At 43.0% G+C, this 19750-nt stretch overlaps 1 protein-coding gene and 1 long non-coding RNA gene across 2 annotated transcripts in view; one reads left to right on the top strand and one right to left on the bottom strand.

The window, feature by feature from the left end:
- Positions 1-19750, bottom strand: part of LOC147358343 (uncharacterized) — a 51715-nt gene that overhangs the window by 16876 nt on the left and 15089 nt on the right. The window contains exon 1 of the long non-coding RNA XR_015141605.1: positions 1916-19750. This exon is cut by the window's right edge and continues 15089 nt beyond it. This is a non-coding gene — a long non-coding RNA (uncharacterized LOC147358343). The remainder of the gene's footprint in view (positions 1-1915) is intronic.
- LGR4 (leucine rich repeat containing G protein-coupled receptor 4) overlaps positions 99-19750 on the top strand; it is a 106407-nt gene continuing 86755 nt past the window's right edge. The window contains exon 1 of the mRNA XM_086338545.1: positions 99-807. Within this exon, the coding sequence (XP_086194671.1) occupies positions 623-807 (185 nt within the window). The 5' untranslated portion in view covers positions 99-622. The remainder of the gene's footprint in view (positions 808-19750) is intronic.

Genomic DNA, 19750 nt, shown 5'->3' with positions numbered 1-19750 from the left:
CTCCTCTCCTCGCATAGTAATGAGCTAGAGACCTCCCCCGGCCAATGGCGCTCCGGGAGAGGGGTTAGTTTTGCATGTACCTAAGTGATTTGCATAACCCAGCGGCTGGGGGCTTGGGAACCCGAGCGTGCAACCCTAGAAGGGAAAAAGGACGGGAGGAGATCGAGCCGCGGCTGCGAGAAGAGCGAGAAAGAGCCTGGGTGTTTGTGCGAGAGCCGGGCGGGGGCTGGGGCGAGGGGCCGGCATGGCTGAAGTCTGCGCTCCGCAACCTTGAAGAGCGGCTGCGGCGGGAGGCCGGGGACCAGGAGGCGGGTGCGATGGCAGAGCGCGGCCCCCGCAGCTGCGCCCGGCCGGGCCGGCTGGCCTGAGCCGCGGGAGGACCTGGGGCTGCCTCTGCGCTTCCATGGAGCAGCGGGAAGGGCGAAACTCCGGAGCGCCGCGTTCCTGCGCTGCTGCCGCGGACTGTTGAAGGAGCCGAGCCCGCGTGACTGCCGAGAGAGGAGAGCCCCCGGCCCAACCCGCAGGCCTGCCGCCCAGGGCGGCGGGGGGCGTCGGAGGGCGGCGGAGGCGCGCCGAGCGAGCGGCGCCGCGGGAGAGGCCGGCGCGGGTGGCGGCCGCAGCAATGCCGGGCCCGCTGGGGTTGCTCTGCTTCCTCGCCCTGGGGCTGCGCGGCTCAGCCGAGCCCAGCGGCGCGGCGCCGCCTCTCTGCGCGGCGCCCTGTAGCTGCGACGGAGACCGTCGGGTGGACTGCTCCGGGAAGGGGCTGACGGCCGTGCCCGAGGGGCTCAGCGCTTTCACCCAATTGCTGTGAGTCGGGCTGCGGGGGCGCCCGGGGTGAGGGCGCCGGGGGGCGGAGCCAGTGGCCGATCCCATCCCACCCCCACCCCCCGCAATGTGCCGAGGAGGGGGGGCGGGGAGGGGGCGCCGGCACCTCTTTGGCACTCACTCCAGCGCCACGGGCTTCCCCAGCTTTGCCAATCCGGGTCCGAGACCCGTGTAGCTTTTTTCCCCAGGCTTTAAGGCACGATCATCAGCTCCCCCACACCCCCTAACTCTCAAGTGCATCTGGGGCCGAGGAGGAAAGAGGAATCTGGAAACGCTTGCCCTTGGCAACCTTTTCACGCGACTTTCTCTTCTCACCCGGGCCCCCTGCTCAGCTGGCAAGAGCTTTGCAGGCGTTAGGGGTGAGGGCGCCTCGAACTTGGCCCGAGTCTGAGACCGAGGAGGTTTTCGTGGGGAAGCACCTGGAGCCTCCCGAGTTCCAGCATGTGGGGAGAAGAAACACCTGTACGGTAGTCAGGGCCAGTGGCCTTCCTGTTTGGCTCTGTCCGGGGAGAGCAACCTGGCACCTGGGTCCGCTTGCACTCCGGACTCATCAGCCAGCGCCTGGGGTTCTGGAGCGCGCGGGGAAGCCAGGCCAAAACAAGGGAGAAGGAGGGGAAATTGCAGGTTTCTCTGAATGTATTAGTCTTCTTACCCAACAAGGCCTTTTAAAGAAGGAATGCTGACCTGAAGTACAGGATACTGGAGGAAAATGAAAGTACTAGAGCATAAACTCTGCCCGTCTCGAAAGGTAGCCGTTTTCTGTTGTTGCTTAACCAGGAGAACTTTCCTTTTGAGCTCCCCGAGGTTGGGGAAGTCGCTCAAATGGTTCTGATTCCACAGACCCTCTCCACAAATGGGGACAGTCTCTGCTTTTAGACATTCGCTTCAGAGAAGAAGAATCTGAAATAGGTGCCGGAGGTGGCATTGGCAAATGGCCTCCGTAGAGAAAGAGTAGGATAATTGAGTGCCGGGCTTGGGGTAGGCTCCTGTTCCTCCTTGTGCTGTGTGGCCAGATTAAATCAAGGGCAGTGAAAGAACTGAGAGAGAAAGGGGTTCTGAAAGGCCTTGGGTAAAGGGAATTTCCTTTTACCTTATACCTCCTGAGGGGGATCTCTTAGACGTAGACAGTTGGAAAGAGCAGACCCCCATGGAGAATCCTCTCTATTCAGGCCAGAGTATTGCTGTCTCCAGGTGGGTGGTGGGAACTGTTCTGCTTGCCGTCTGCCAATGGGTGTTTTTTTTTTTTTTTTGAGTATTGTGGCCAGTTGCCTTGGAACCGGTGTCATTCTTTGGCCACCACCACTCCTTCTCTTTTTTTATCCCCCTCCTTTCAGCTTGAAGTTACATAATTGAAGTCATTTTCCTTCAATAAGGTGAAATTTAACTTTTCCATGAAAAATGTTAACTTTGCAGTGAGGAGCATTTTGCCTACAAAAGATACATTATGTGGAAAAGTTGGGGTGGGAGTGGGGAACCAGAAGGAAAGAAGACTAGGTAGAGGGGATGGGACTATTTTTTTCCCCAAGACCTCTTTAAACTTTTAGGGAATTCATTGCAGAAGAGGTGCCTTTCCCTGACAATTCTTTCAAGCCCCAGAGAGAAAAGCATACTTTTACTATTTTGACCAGTTGAAAAGAACTTGTGAGCAGATTCCTTGAGTTTTAATGACTAGTCTTGCCTGCTCTGTAAGGAAAAGGGCTGTTTTACCTTATTACCTAAAAAGCACAAAGAAATACAACATTTTTATGAGAGTGCACTCCTTGCTGTAGAGCATCAGACATCTTTCTTTAGAATTCACCAATGTCCTGTTTTTGACTTTGAGCCTTACACAAGTGACTGTGGATGGCTTGGGAAACATGAAGATAATTGGCACCAGTCCAGATCAGATTGCCTAAACTAGCATCATCGTAGCACTTTCTGAGCTGTGGTAGTGGGCACTTGTGTTACATTTTCTTCTTCACTTCGTGACCTGTAGAGTATTATACACCTGACAACTCCTTATTTCACCTGAATACTCTCCATTTCACCCTTAAAAGTATATGTTATATGACCAGTGCATGTAAAGGGCGTCACAAGGTCAGTATATTTGCATTTTGGAAAATCAGTGACTTCAAAAGCCACATTGGGGAGGGGTGGGTGCTATGATCTGCCCATTCAACAATTGATCTTACAAGACATCTTGAAATCACCCGTGGTCTGTTTGCAAGTACTTCTGATTTGCTGTCCCATCACAGCTTTGGTGAGCCTAAGCTACACACCAAGGGACTAGATCAAGGGTTCCCAAACTTTGATTGACTGATTTTCTAATTTCTGGAGCATGGGCACCAAGGCCTATTTAGTTATCTGTAAAATGGTAATCACAAAAATAGAAGTCAAAACGATGAGACTATAATTTTAAATCAGTTCTTGTGTTTTTTTGTCATTCATCAGTGGCATCTCACCTTCACCTCACTCAGGGGTGTACACATCCCATATTGGAGACTCTTGGTCGACAGAGCAGGGATTTTATTTTATTCAATGTGGAGCTGCACAGAGCCTGGTACCCAAGAAGCACTTTAAAAATGTTGCAGTGAATAAATAAGGACTTCAGGGCACACCAAGGGGCAGAATTGGGGATTGGAATTCAGCCCTCATTCCCACACGGGATTGCCAAACTCCACATTCTCAGCATTTAGCCTTTTGTCCAGATCTGAGAAGGCCCCAGAGTGAGGAGGCTACCTGCTTCTTCTCCTTCAGGCTCGTTTAAACTTGTTCAGTCTAACAGTGTCTATTTCCTGCCGAAAGCTGCTTTATCCAAGTCTAGGGGCAAAATCAGATCTAATCCTCAGTATTGTTGATGAGATTCTTGTGTTCACAGCATCGGCTGCACCTGTAGTGATTATTTATATTTCGCAGCAGCAGTTCCCCATCCTGTGTCACAGTGCAATGGCTTGTCACACTTCACCCTGACATGTTTGAAAGGAAGTGCTCTGACTAGTATTAAAATTCCAACGTGTATTTTTAATCAAAAAGATTCAAGGTTATTCCTCTATTAGATCTAATAAGGTCTGTCTTAATCACCTGTGTTCCAAGATTCTTGATGGGGAGATAAAGAGATGAAGTCACGGTGGAGGTGGGGAAGGGATTGTGAATGTATGTTCTCTGGTTTGTGTGGCCACAAAATTTGAGACCTGTAGGGACACAAATTTCCACATCCTAGGTTATATCTGGTGCATAGTTTTAGGATTATAAAGGCTGTTTCTGTGGCTTTGTGGAGAGGGTAGTGGGTTTGAGCTCTTGACCGTAATAGTTCTTACCATGCTACTCAGTAATTGGGTGGCCTTGAGCAAGTCATTCTACCTTTTTTTTCGGGAGGTGGGTGACAGTTTTTCATTGGAAAAATGAAGTCATTGGATTCCCTAGGTCCTATTTAGGCTGCTTGTAGCTTCCAGATGTTCTATGATTTTATAATCCTTTCACAATTTTAGGATGGCAAGGTGACTATAGCGTTCTGCTGCTTTCGTGAAAAGATCCCAGAAGGATCTGAATATCCTTCTAGTTGAAGTTGCACAAGCCTATTTATTGCCACTCACTCTGAGGAAGAGTTCTTTGTGTTTAGAAGTGTGTGTTAGGAAATTTGCCATGGAGACTTGTTGCAGAATGCCTGACTAGCTAAGGCGCTTTGCTGGGGTAGAATAGCCCCGCTTGTTTCCTGTCGGTATGGCTTCACACTTGGAAAATAAAATCACTCTGTTTCAGTAATTTGGATACTGTACAAAAAGTTACTCAACGTCCTCACTTCCATGTAATTAGTCATAATCTCTCCAGCCTTCACAGTGTGCGTACCCTGTACAGAGGCAGGTTAGCAAGCTTTCTATATAAAATTGATGGTTACCTGAGGGGCTTTGAAGGGTTTTAAAAAATAATCTGTTGTTTTTTCTTCTTTGGGAAGCATCATCTCAAATTCTTCCCTAAGGTGTACTTTTTTCATGATACCAAGCACCTTTCTTTTAACAGTATTATTTGAAAATATTTTCTTATGTTTCCTCTAATGTTAGTTGTATTCCCAGGTAGGTCAGTAATCAGTGGCTAAATGTTTATGCCTTTTTTGATGGTCAAGTCTTGATATCTTGGTGTCTGAATTACTCTCTGTAAATTTCATTGTTAGCTTATTTTCTGTGGGCTGTCTTTCTAGAGAAGTATTTGTGTTATATACCAGGCAACTTTGTTCTAAACAAGGGCAATATATGAACATCTTTAAGTACAGGTCCTTCATTCCACAAACTAGTGAACTGCTGGATTTTCTTTCAATTCAAGAGGAAAGAGCATTCTGCTGGGAATACAGAAAGCTGGTTTCCAGATCTGTCAATAAATCACACAGGTGACCTTGAGTGGTGACATACTTAACCCTTCAGGGCCTTGGTTTCTTCACCTGAGAATAAGGAAGTAAACAACTCTTACTGCCAAGAGTTTTCTTTCTGTTTGATTTGAGTTTTTCCCAATACGTTTGTCTGATCTCTCTCTTGTGTTAAGAGTAGTGTAGGTGTCTCAATCCTGAAATCTCTCCCCCACCCCAGAACACTTCTCCAATTGTCCAACTCTACTGGAATGTGTCCATTGACTGGGAAACACACTGCCTCACAAGGCAACAATGTGCTGGGTGTGGTCTGAGTTGTACCCAGGGTTTAAACCAGTGACTCTCCTTCTGGGGCTCCTGAAGGCTTGTGGTAACCACTAATATTTTATGATTCTCAGCCCAACTCAATGCTAATGACAGTTATGGTATCACAAGCATTTAATGTCCAGGCACTTGGCTCTTACCATTAGAGTCATAAGGTAACATTTGACAACTTAATCTCTTAGGGAAGATCAAAGTTCTGTACTAGTAGGTGGATCCAGGCAAGTTTGGGCATTTTCTTGGCCTCTGTCAGGTTATCTCTCAAATTCTTATTTTAGTCATCTTTATAGTAGAAAGCACTGACAGCCTGCGAGTTTGGATTTTGGTCTTTGGTCTCCTTGGTTGTGCTTATTTATCCTTTTATTCCCGTTTTTCTTATCAAGAAGTAATGGATATTGGTGACTAATGGATCTCACTGCTTTCAGTCTCTCTAAATCTGTATAGATTGTCTAGCAAGTTGTAAGACTCTTTCAGTGACTCTGAAATTTTTCCAAGACTGTTTTTCACTTTTTCTCTTTAAAAAAAAGATATATTTCCATAAAAGCTCAGTATTTATCAGTATACCTGGGTTAAAAGTTAAACCCTCCCCAATGTGCCTTTAACTCTGGAAAATGTAACTAATGTAACTTGATAAGACAGCTTTTCTTTTCATTTTTTTTTTTAAACTAGAGATCAAGGTTTTGACTTTAGAAATGTATTATCTAGCTTGCTCTTTAATTGCCTCCTGCAGCCTTCAAGTTTTCGGCGATGCCAAAAGCTTGTTTTCCTATATAGACAAGGGTATGGCTAATTTTTTCCCTTTTTCCCCCCAGTTTTGTTCATTGAAGTGTAGTTTTTCGAAAGATTCATTGAGGATAATAAAATACTTTAGCTTTAAAGTCTGTCAGTGAAGAAAAAACAGTTAAGGCATTTAACAAATCAGTACTCTTACACAATAATTAATTTGTTTGCCTTCCCAGATATTTCTTTTGTGTTTCAACACTTGATGGGCAGACAGCAGGCCAGGTATCCGCTCTACTGTCTGAAATTGAATGAATTCAAAACTGAGTTTAGAAATGATTTTCTAGTTCATATACATTTAGTAACATCTCAACTTTCTAAAGACTTGAGCAAGTTACTACTCAAATACCCTCTTTAAATGGCAAGATGTGGTTATCTTGTAGTGTACTCTGAAATCACCCACCCATAGACAAATATTTGTTATTAAACTTTTTATATGGCTGGGACTGTTTTTAGCAAATGTATAGAAGTATTGTGCGTCCTGTACAGGCAGTTAAAACTCTGAATGGGTGGTTGTTTTTAGTCTCTAAAGTATGTTTTGATACCGTTACATATTTTACTAGTTAAAAGAGCATGCTAGCCTAGTCCCTCCACCCCTGCAGTAAGATTTGTCTTTTGGCATCTCTTATTTTAAATGCAAATGATTGGGGTTCAGGTATGTCCATCTAAGAGTATAATGAACATTAAAAACGTATATTTTGATAGTTCTCTTAGCTTTACTGTACTGAAAGATCTTGTGAGAAAAACATTGAACCACCCCTCTTGGCAGCTATGTTGGCCCATTAAGAATATAAGAATATCCTTGTAAGGAAATGTAAACCATAGATATTTTGGGAGGCAGCTGGACCAAGACGGTATACGTTTAGATCCCAGTCTGGTCTGCTGTCTGTGCTAGTGAGAAAACATGTAGTGGGAAAGCATATTTAATCTATTATGGGATAGTTAATGATACTTTATCCTTCATGTTTCATTTGTATTTAAGTATTCTGAATCAAGTAAAAAGTTAAGTAATCTCCTTGAGTTTTAGCTCCCCCCGCCTTTATTTTTACCCTAGGAGAATGTAGCTTTTTTTAAACAAAGTTTTAAATATAAAACTGACCATTAAAAGAATGGAAATGCACACTGACAGCAGAATATTTTTATTCTTTGAATCAGATTTCAGAGCCTGGGATCCAGAAAAATTGTAAGTTGGATTCTCCCCATTCCTGTATATTTTTAAAGTCTTCTGTGGGGAAATTTTCCTTCCCAGGTAGGGCAACATAACTTTGGCAAGGAGATGGCACCTTTCCCTTGGTGCTGTGGGAAGCATGACTGAGGAATGGGCCTAGGATTGCTTGGGACCCCACTTGTCCATTCCCTCCAGGGTCTGAGGACCCACATGGAGCTCTCAGTATAAGCCACAGTCACCCAGTACAAGTGGTGACATCTGACTGCCCTGAAGAGCTTGACTGGAGCTGTTTTCCTAGCGAGATAGACAGTTGGCCATCAGAAGTTTCACTCTGATTCACACTTCTTGTTTGGAAGTGCAAGGTAGGAGGTGTGGTTCCAAGTTGGCAGTCTTCTCTCTGAAACAGTGGAGATTGGGCTATGATGTTGATTAACTTCTGGCTTTACCTATTTACCTACCAGGTAAGCTTCATGCTAAAAGGCCCTCAGAGAAAGTATATAAATGATATGGATACTATGAGAAGGGCTTGGCAGACTAGATTTTTCTCAGGAGAGAGGAGACCTCCTTTTCAGGCTCTGCTTATCTCACATCAAGCATGTACAGAATTCTACAATTTGATCAGAGTTAAGAAAGGAATATTCAATGCATTTTAACATTTAGTATCATGTTTTAAAGCTTGATTTCCCTGGTGGCTCAGATGGTAAAGAATCTGCCTGCAAGGCAGGAGACCAAGGTTCAAACCCTGGGTTGAAAAGATCCCCCAGAGAAGGAAATGGCAACACACACCAGTATTCTTGCCTGGAGAATCCCATGGACGGAGGGGCCTGGTGAACTACAGCCCATGGAGTCTCCAAGAGTTGGTCATGACTGAGTGACTAGCGCTTTCACTTATTATAAAAACATTACATGTGGATTTACTAACTGGAACTTAGCAGTTTATTATAATCCCACTTCTCATCTATTCGGTGCTACTGCTAGTTCGTCTCGTTTGATTAGTGGTGTGTGTTTTAAAATCTTAATGTTTTCTTATCTTTGTAACAAAGAAAAACTTTTCAGGTTGGTCTTCTGCTCTCCTCAAGGTCATTTTGGATCCATGGTCTCATAATCCAGTTTTTTATGTCACTGTCTACTCTTCAGTGTTCTTTTTATGCACCTGTTTTTATGAACAAGACTTCAGAAATGGTTTAATTTTTGAAAGTGTGGTTTCCAGGAATCAAGACCTCTGAGATCCTCAATCTGCGCACTTGGGGAGATCACTTTTTTTTTTTTAAAGAATTAAAAAAAATTTTGGCCACACTGACTCTTAGTTGCTGTGTGGGCTGTCTTCATTTGCAGCAAGTGGAGGTAACTCTTGGCTTCTCTTGTTGCAGAGCACAGGCTCTAGGCATACATGCTCAGTAGTTGTAGAGCACAGGCTTAGCTGCTCTGCAGCACGCAGGCAGATTCTTTACTTCTGGAAGCTTCCCTGATATCCACCAGGGAAGTCCTGGGGATATCACTTAATCCCTTGGGCCATCGGCTTTTCCATCTGCAAAAGGAGTTCACTTGACTTCAAGGGTCATATGTAAGAAATTTCAGCATGACCTGTTTGAGTGACCGCAAGAGAATCCTTTGGACTGCAGGGAGATCCTAAAGGAAATAAGTCCTGAATATTCATTGGAAGTAGTGATGCTGAAGCTGAAACTCCAATACTTTGGCCACCTGATGTGAAGAACTGCTGCTGCTAAGTTGCTTCAGTCGTGTCCGACTCTGTGTGACCCCATAGACGGCAGCCCACCAGGCTCCCCTGTCCCTGGGATTCTCCAGGCAAGAACACTGGAGTGGGTTGCCATTTCCTTTTCCAATGCATGAAAGTGAAAAGTGAAAGTGAAGTCGCTCAGTCATGTCTGATTCTTAGTGACCCCATGGACTGCAGCCCACCAGGCTCCTCCCTCCATGGGATTTTCCAGGCAAGAGTACTGGAGTGGGGTGCCATTGCCTTCTCCAATGTGAAGAACTAACTCATTTGAAAAGACCCTGATGCTGGGAAAGATTGAAGGCAGGAGGAGAAGGGGATGACAGAGGATGAGATGGTTGGATGGCATCACTGACTCGGACGTGAGTTTGAGTAAACTCCGGGAGTTGGTAATGGACAGGGAGGCCTGGCGTGCTGCAGTCCATGGGGTTGCAAAGAGTCGGACACGACTGAGCAACTGAACTGAACTGAAGGACCCATTACATTATGTCATTTCTTTGGCGAGTGACTAAGCAGTTGTCTATGTGTGCTATCCCTTTAAGTCATTTAGATTTAGAATTCTAAACTCTGTTTCTCTGGTTCTTTGAATGTATATCAGGTTCATAGCCTGTTGGAAACTTCACAGTGAGCCTCATACTAATGGGAAAATGTCTCCTTGGCTAGCAGACTTTTCATTCAGAAAACTGTAAAGATCCTGGTGGAGAAAGGACAATGTGTATGTTTTTATCAAGATCCCTTCTTGTAGGTGGTGCTGCTCCCTTTGCAACAAGAAAGCCTAATGGTTGGAGGTTACAGTTTCTCTAGAGGAGAGAGCTCAGGGAAAATCATGCTTTCTTGCCTTAGTCTCTGGCTGGCCATTGCTTCCCTGAGATGGCTGGTCAAGTCAAAGGATGCTCTCCTAATAGGGGGACACCTTGTTTCTCCTCATAGTAAATGGGCAGGTAACCTGAGACAGTGTCAGTGTGATCTTTATTTATTTTTTAAATTTAATTAATTATTTTCTGGCTGTGCAGTCTTCGTTGCCGCATGAGGGTTTTCTCTAGTGGGGGCTGCTCTTCCTTGCGGTGCGTGGGTTTCTCGTTGTAGCGGCTTCTTATGTTGCAGAGCGCGGAGTCAGCAGTTGTGCTGTGCTGTGGGCTTAGTTGCTCCACAGCGTGTGGAATCCTCCCAGACCAGGGATCCAACCCGTGTCCCCTGCACTGGTAGGTGGATTCTTAACCATTTGACCACCAGGGGAGAAGATGTAATCTCTAGATACTCATTTTCTGCTTCCAGACTTTCGAACACTGAGGATTTTCATGCAGTAAATTTAAGAAACCTCATGCCAGTGAGTGCCCAGCAGTTTCTCATCACTTTCCATATTGGGGATGGATAAGATTTGTTCAGGTTTGACAGTTTAGCTGGGTTCTTGTCTCTTCATATCACTTTGTAACAATATGCAGATTATAAGATTACTTTCTCTTTTAAGTACTTTGATATTTTACTTGTTATTGGATACCTGTGTTTTGGTTTTTTTTTAATGTTTGAGACCAATGCTTGTGTTTTATGGATAAAGAAAAGCTTATTATCCTTGGAGTAATTTTAGAACTAAAATCCCTTCTTTAAAATCTTTCACACATTGCTCAAAAGTTATATGACATTCTTGGTAAGCACACTTAAATCTTTCTCAGAAACCTTAAAAACTTTTCTGGGTTTCAGTTTAGCTCTGATTTTTGAAAATGAATAGTAAAGCCAGAGCAGCAGCTAACACATGCAAAAGTGCTAAAAACCTATTTAGATTGGCTGAGGGTTTCAAATACAGTTGTGCATTTTCTACCCCAGTCTCTTTCTCTAAAAAAAAAAAAAAAAAAATGTTTGAGATGTTTTTCCCATTACCATCTTGACATCTGCCTGGTTACACATGAATAGCTTGACCCAGTCCCTCAGCAGGGAGACTACCATGGCCTTGCTTTCAATAGCCATGTCACTGACAAAGAAAACATATGGAATATTTCATCCCTGCCCTTTGCAAACAGTCTGGGGCTGTGAGGGCATGCAGCAGAAGGCTTCATCCTTCATGGTAAGTTGGCAAGTTTGTGTGCTAACCACAGGCTCTGCTGTTAGCAATCAGACTGTGTTTCCCAAAGCCCCATTACATTCTGTGGAAAGCCAATCTCATGTTTTGGATAAATCAGTGTCTAATATTAGTTTGAATTAACTTTATATGACCAGCTTCCATAGTGGGGTTTTCTACTAGGTCAGTTATTTCACCAAAGGGAATTTGTGTGTGTATTTGGAATGTTTTAAGGCTGTTCTCCCAGGTTTGATATGTGGCGTCCGTTTGATGGATAGAATGATAGAATATGCCTTGAGGACTGTCGGCCTTGATGTTTATCTTCTTGTCAATCTGCAGAAGGAGGTCCATTGATCATTCTCCTGCTAGCCAAGGCCCACCACATTGACCTTTAAGGTTTCTGTCGCATAGCACCAGCTTCTACTGGGGACTTGGTTTCAGTTCAGTGAGCATTAACGGCTTTGCTTTGTGGCATCTAAATCCACAGTGTGGAGGCTTGTCGGCAGGTGTAGCAGGAGAGGGCCAAGAATGTGGAAAAGAGGGGTAAATCAACTGCTGTCTTTTTCAGGTCTTCTTCTGCATTAAAAGAATTTGCCCTTGGCACTACCCTGGCTGATGTGGCATTGCAGAAGAGGGGGTGGAAAAAAGCAGCACCCTATGACACCAAAGATGGGAAGATTCATGACTTTGGCAGAGGAAATAACGACATAGATTTCGTCAGGGTCCTTTCCAGCCCTTAAGTTACCCGAGCTTGAATTTCTAGTTCTATTGTTTCTTAGACGTGCTGGCTGGTTTTGTCAAGAGTGGATGACAGCTTGAAAAGGAAGTGAGTTTTATCCCTGTTTTATCCCTGAGAGAGGCAAATATTTAAATGTATACATCTCATCTAGAAGGTATTTCCTTTTAAAACATTTTTAAAATTTTATATTAAAGTATAGCCAATTAACAATGTTGTGATAGTTTCATGTGGACAGCAAAGGGACTCAGCTATGTAGAAGATATTTCTGATGGTTCTTGCTCTCATTACTGAACATTTGCTGTAAATCAACATGCTAAATAGACATTGCTGCCTTTCATGGTTTCTTATATGAATTCCTTTTGTAGTGCTTGATTATGATACATTTCCTTTAAATTTGGAAAGTTACATTTTAAGAAGTTCTTGGGAGTTTATATTTTAAAAACTTTTGGTTTTCCAATTATTCATGAATGAGTCTATTTGAGGTTCCCCTCACTTTCTGTTAGTGACTCTGTATGTTTATTCTAAAATAACTGGTGTTCTGTCTTCCTTCTTTGACTGCTTAACTGATCTTCATAACTATGAATTCATGGAGAAAACTCCCCTAAACCTCTCAATCTTAAAAGCTCACCCTTTCTAGTGTACAGGAATATAACCACCAACACTGTTCAGATCTAGAACATCCCCATCACCCCCCCTGTGCCCTTGGTAGTCAACCTGTCTCCCCACTTCTGGTCCCTGGCAACTGATGATCTCTTTTCTGCCTTGGGTCACATATTATTTTGCACTTACCAGAATGTAAGTCAGAGAAGGCAATGGCAACCCACTCCAGTACTCTTGCCTGGAAAATCCCATGGACGGAGGAGCCTGGTAGGCTGCAGTTCATGGGATCGTTGAGTCAGACATGACTGAGCGACTTCACTTTCCCTTTTCACTTTCATGCATTGGAGAAGGAAATGGCAACCCACTCGAGTGTTCTTGCTGGAGAATCCCAGGGATGGAGGAGCCTGGTGGGCTGCCGTCTATGGGGTCGCACAGAGTCGGACACGACTGAAGGGACTTAGCAGCAGTAGCAGCAGCAGAATGTAAGTGGTACATGGAAAGCAGCAGATTATAGTCTTGGGCCTGGCTTCTTTGACTTACCGTAATGCGTTTGAGATTCTACCATGTCGTTACCATCTTGTTGGGTTTCTATGTGTAATATTCCTTTTTATTGTCAAGGAGTATTCATTATATTTAGTAGAGTAGTGTGTTAGTCACTCAGTCATGTCTGACTGTTTGCAACTCCATGGACTATAGCCTGCCAGGCTCCTCTGTCCATGGAATTCTTCAAGCAAGAATACTGGAGTGAGTTGCCATTTTCTTCTCAAGGGGATCTTCCCGACCCAGGGATTGAACGTGTGTCTCCTGCATCGCAGGCAGATTCTTTTTCTTTTTTTTGCAGGCAGATTCTTTATCATCTGAGCCACCACAGCTTCCCTGGTATTCCGTTATATGGATGTACCACAATTCTTTTATCAATGCCACAGTTGAGGGACATCTGCTGTTTGTCCAGTTCTTGGCAATAACGAGAATAAAGCCATTATGAATATTTATATAAGGGTTTTGTATGAACATGTAGAGGTTTTCATTTTACTTGTATAAATACGTAGAAGTGAGCTCCTGGGGCATATGGTAAGTATATGTTAATAAGAGAATGTTGGTCTAGATTTTAATGTCTTAGAGGTTTGGTATCCCTAATTATGTAATTGGTATCCCTAATTACTACAACCCCGTGGACTGCAGCCCACCAGGCTCCTCTGTCCATGGGATTCTCCAGGCAAGAATACTGGAGTGGGTTGCCATTTCCTTCTCCAGGGAATTACTTATAGCCTCAATATTATTGTTAACATGGTATGTATGTGGCATTTGCAGAAGTTGCTAAAGATTGGTTATGTTTAAATGTCTGTGCTTTTACCAAAGTAGAATTCTCAGCCTTCTTTTTGATACCCAGCAGTTAACTGTGATACCCCAAGGATTCGTGTGGAAATGAGACCAAAGTGGAGCATTTTGCTGACAGTGAAAAAACTTTGCGTTATTAGTGCATTTGTGTTTGGCAAGTCTGATTCAAAAAAATGGAAATTTGGTAAAGAATTGCTAGGCCTTCTTGTGTCTTTGGCATGTTACACGTGGCATGGTTCCCATTTTATGGCTGAGCAAACGAAGTTGGAAAGGGTTAGGTAACTTGTGCTGACATCCCAGTTCGTGGGTGGTAGTTGGTGTTTGGTATTTACTTGTCCATCCTGTAGTTAACTTGGAGAGTTCACAGTTTCAGAAAAGGTAAAGGTTAAAATTTAAAAGAAATGGTGAGAAGCTACAGATTATTACAGGGGGAGAAAAACAGAATTGAAAATTAAGTATCCTCAAAAAGCATACACATGTACATGTGTACACGCAGTGGGAGACTGTCACTTGATTTAGGAGTAACTTATGTTCAGAAATCAATTCAGGACTTCCCTGGCAGGCCAGTGGTTAAGATTCCACACTTCACTGCAGTGGGCATGGGTTTGATCCCTGGTCAGGAAACTAAGATCCTACATGCCATGCAGCTTGGCCAAAAAAAGAAAAAAATCAATTTACCAGGTAAAATTATGTTTTATTCATAGCAGAATTAAAAAAAAAAAGTCTCCCTCACTTGGTCTCCTTGCTTTCTGTACATCTTTGTTTAAAAGCTTTCACATCGTTTTCTATGTTAATAGTGTTTTTCCATGTCAGGAAAATAAATATTAGTTGTGTGACTTTTGGCTTGGTTTTTTTTGTGTGGAATTCCCTCGAATGGTATATGAGGATCAAATCTGTCAGCATACTCACTTTTTGGTTTCTTAAGGAGAAACAAATTTCTGAATGTGCTTCTTTAAACCAAAGCCCTGAAGTAAATTAGAAAGCAAAGTGTGCAGTATGATGGTTTCCATATAGCTGCCCCCTTTCACTCACTGGAATTTCCTGCCTCTCCTGTTGAAGATGTTTTTATAGGGAAGTCAGCATAAAAGTGAATCACCCATGAGCCTTTTTTTCCCCCCTCAAGGCATTTCATGTAGTCAACTTGGTATTAATTTAGCTGGTACTCTTCAGTTGACTTGAACACCGTGTTTTTGGATTGTGAGCTGATGTTTATTAAGCTGTTAATATTTTACAGACTGAATGGGTTCCTGTTTGAATCTGTGTGCTCTTTCCTTTAACAGCAGGGCTGTTCACGACCGAATCTGTGACCACAGTTTTGATTTTGAATGTACCAGCCCCCAGCTCGGAGGGTCATTTACCTGGTAACACTGCAGGTGGTCTTCTGGAAGCATTTTGCAATTTTATTTCGCTGAAGTTGCATTCTTTGTCTTGAAGAGCTGCTTCATGGTCTGTCTTGCCATACAAATAAACCATTATCATCATCTTGTTATGAACATAGATGCTAAAAATAACAAATGTCATTGAATACCAGGCATTGGTGAAGCGCCTTTGCATGTATTATCCATTTAATACTCCTATCAGCCCTCTAAAGCACATGCTTTTATTTTCCATTTGATAGATGGAGAAACCCCTGGGGGCAGGGGGGAGGTGAGGGTGCACAGGTAATAAATAAGGTTTTGTGGATGAGATGCTGGATCTTGCTTTTTCAGACCAGGATTATTTGGTTGAGTGGGTTATATGGGACAGTGTCTTTTAGTCCTCTTCTTAGAGGTAGGCATTTATCTTTGTATGGTGGATATCATGAACTACTTGTTTTATAGATGAGGAGTTAGCTCTGGAGAGATTAAATCAGTTTGTTCTTGGCTTGAAGTGTTCTCAGCTTCTTAGAATGTAGATTCAGACCCTTCTAAATCTTAAAGGTCTCTGGTGCAACGGTCCTAAAAATCTTGTGTGTGTTATAAGCCACTCAGCACAGAGGCTGTATTTATATGTATTTATATGGCTCAGATATTAAAGAATCCACCTACAGCGCAGGAGATGCAGGTTTGATCACTAGGTTGGAAAGATCCCCTGGAGAAGGAAATGGGAACTCACTCCAGTATTCTTGCCTGGGAAATCTCATGGACAGGAAGCCTGGCAGGCTACAGTCCATGGGGTGGCAAAGAGTCAGACAGGACTGAGCCACTAACACTTTCACTTTCACACACATATATGTATATTTACATACACATACATATATTTACATGTTTAAAGATCTTGTATCTATTTAGTATTTTTTCAGCATTTCAACTACATGAATCATAACCAAATTTTTGCTGATATTTTTCTCTCCTTCCCTCCTTTCTTGAAAGTTCACTTCTTTTAAGAACTGGTAGAAGACTGTTGGTCTCGTTGACGGTCTCCATTTAACCTGGAAGAAATCCAGTTGCATTTAGTTGTATGACTTGCCCAGAACCATTGGTAGCCTTCCAGTGTATGTTGACAAAACAAAGGAGAAGGAAGCATGTTATCAGAGTAGATGGTCTTTTCTTTGATTATGTAAATCTTTAATATTTAATGAGACTTTGACATGTTACCTGTGGCTTATGCTTGTCGGATGGTGAGATTTTCTGTGCTTCTCCCTTGTTTATTGTCCAGTCTCTCAGGGTCCAGTACTTGATTGAAATTGTAGGTGAGGTGAGTAAAACAGTTTTGTGTGAATAATTTTATCAGTTCAAACTATTTTCTGAGAGCTGTTAGTATTGGTATAATAGTTCATGAAATAAGCTCGAAAGTAATATTTACTTATTGGGTTAATAAGTCATTGCTTTAAAAATTAATTTGTTCAGCATGTATTTCGTATTAAGAATTGTTCTTAGAGATGGAGACACAGATATTGTCAGACATATCTGACATATCTGACAATATCTGACAGTGTGCCTCTCTTCATGTAACTTAGCTGGCTTGGGCTGGGGTAGGGGTGGTGGTAGACAGTAAAAAAATAAACACAACGAACATATAAGATCAGCTAATATTAAGTACTATCAAGAAAAATAAAACAGGATGAAGGGGAATCACTATTTAAGAGTTGCAAGGGAAGCCTTGAATCCCAGAGTGATTAAGGTAATTACTGATTAAGAGAGTCAGTCAGTATCTGTTGGAATATGAACCCATCTTAAGCAATGGCAAAACTAGATTTTAAAAGTTCCTCCCCACCCCATAATTAGAATTTAGTTAAAACAGAAAAAGATGAGTGCATTGCGTGTATTTGCACATGCCATGATAAACTGGTATATCAATACAGGGGACTACTACACAGCAGTAAGATAGCCAGCTGTTGATACGTGCATAAGCATGGATAGTTCCCATGGGTGTTATGCTGGGCAAGAAAACCAGCCTCAAGGTTACATCTGCTGCATGATCCCATTTAAAACAGCCTAGAAATGACAAAATTTTAGAGTGATGGAGAATTGGTCAGTGGTGGCTAGGGTTAGAGGTAGGAGAACAGTGAGACTAAAGAGGTACAGTGATGGGGCCGTGATGGCAAAGAGAAGTCTTTATTTTATTTCATTTAGTTTTTAGCATAGGTGGAGTTGCCTCTGGGCTTCCCCAATGGCTCAAGCGGTAAAGAATCTGCCTGCAATGCAGGAGACACAGGCTTGATCCTTGGGTTAGGAAGGAGGAGGAAATGGCAACCCCTCAAGTATTCTTGCCTGGAAAACCCCACGGACAGAGGAGCCTGGCGGGCTACCGTCCATGGGGTCACAAAGAGTCAGACATGACTGAGCACGTAGCTGTGTCTAGTGCCCTAAAGTGAGGATTAGAGGTGAGAGCAGAGTTTTCCTTGAGAATATTTTTTATTGAACAGCCATAACATTATGGGAGGTTTTAATGTTTATTTTCCAAGTTTGTGGAATTGAAAGTGTCTATTTTCTGCAAGGAATTGAAAATATTTTGCCAGGAAGAATTGAAAGTATTCATTCTATCCAGGGCTTTGTTTCAAGTAGAGTAATATGCCCGTATTTTTGTTTTTATGTGGCGAGGGAGCAGTTCCTTATAGTGACTGCAGTGGTGATTATATAAATTCATACTTGTGGTTTAAAAAATGAGCGCATTTAAAAAGTTGTGGAATCTGAGTAGGGTCTGTCGTTTAAGATAATAGTGTTGTGAAAGTGAAAGTCGCTCAGTTGTGTCCAACTCTTTGCGACCCAGTAGACTGTAGCCTGCCAGACTCCTCTGATGTCCATGGATTCTCCAGGCCAGAACATGGAGTAGGTAGCCATTTCCTTCTCCAGGGGATCTTCCCAACCCAGGGATTGAACCCAGGTCTCCCGAATTGCAGGTGGTTTCTTTGCCATCTGAACCATCAGGGATGCCCAAATGGGACTTTTTGAGTTCTGAGATGTAGGACTTTCTGTGCTAGAAATCAAGATACTCTTCAGGCAAGAATACTGGGTTGCCATGCTCTCCTCTAGGGGATCTTCCCAACTGAGGGATGGAACCAAGGTCTCCTGCATTACAGGTGGATTCTTTTCCGTCTGAGCCAAGGGAAGCCCAAGAATACTGGAGTGATTAGCCTATCCCTTACTCCAAGGTATCTTCCCAACCTGCATTGCAGGCAGATTCTTTACCAGTTGAGCTACCAGGGAAGCCCACTATAGTGTTGTACTCAAGTAGATTTCCTGGTTTAGCTAATGTACTCTGGTCATGTAAGATGTTGCCATTGGGAAATCTGGGTGAAGGATGCATAGGAACCTCTGTACTATTTTCGCAACTTCTGGTGAGTCTTAAGATTATTTCCAACAATCTTAAGAATTACGACAACAACTGCACCAGATCAGTTTAAAATCTTGAGAAACCTTAGTAGAAATCTTGGTCTCCTCCCTCCTGATATAAGAAAACTGTCTCTGAGGTGACATAATAACCTGAGGTTGCAGAGCTGAAGTCTGAATCTAGACCTTTTAACTATCAGATCCACAGTATTGTGCTCCCTTTAGAGCTTAGCCAGTTTTAATTGCTGTCGAGCAGTTTCTGGATATGATGTGCCTGTCCTTCATGTTTCCCCCTAAATTTGTCTCCCCACTTTCCACCTTGCTTTGTGCGTGTGTTTGTGTGTGTGTGTGAATGCTCTTCTATGCCCTGCAGCATAGGAAATGTAATATATAAAGTATGCATTAGATTTATCACTTGGATGGTTTTAGCCATCTATTTGAATAAATCCCATATGCATCTCCTATTATGAAGGTCCTTCATTACTGAGCACTTGGTCCAGTCTAAGCATTGTGGGGAATCATGTTGGATTTCTGCCTGTGAATTAGTAGCTGAGTGGTGTTTTACTTCAGATGATTCAGTATATTTGCCTTAATTGCTGGATTAACCAATTTCTTGCCTCCCACAAAAAGCACACACATTTGTATAAAGAGAGGATAGATGAATGAAGTTTTTGGGACTAATTTTTGTGGTATTTAAGCAATAATAGTTTAGATTACCCACAACCTTAATTTCCTTTCATGAGTCCTATAGATGGGCTTTGTCACCATTTACACTTGATTACTTCATTGTTAACCCCAGTGATGTGATTTAGCTAGCAAAGGCTTAATTATTCCTTTCTGGCCTAGTGGAGAAATTTCCTTTCAATAACTGCCTCCACTGCCCTTTAGCCTCTTAAGCACTGAGTTTGTTCGAAACGACATGGTTGCTCAGCAAGCAATTCCAAGCTCAACAGTGCCTGGAGCTGTCTTTGGACCATAATTTATACCTTTGACATAGTGACTTAGGCCTCACTTCTTGTGTGATGTGCCTGGTGGATGCTCTTCATTAGAGCAGTGGTGCGATGCATTTGTCTGAAGTTGGAGGCAGAGAAGTTGATGACTACA

The sequence above is a fragment of the Bos grunniens genome, chromosome 15 (assembly GCF_055505025.1).
Source record: "Bos grunniens cultivar Pamir isolate PY7600 chromosome 15, Bosgru_T2T1.0, whole genome shotgun sequence".
Classification (NCBI taxonomy): Eukaryota; Metazoa; Chordata; class Mammalia; order Artiodactyla; family Bovidae; genus Bos; species Bos grunniens.
The sequence above is the reverse complement of the archived record's forward strand: the minus strand, read 5'-3'. Positions and strand labels throughout refer to the sequence as shown.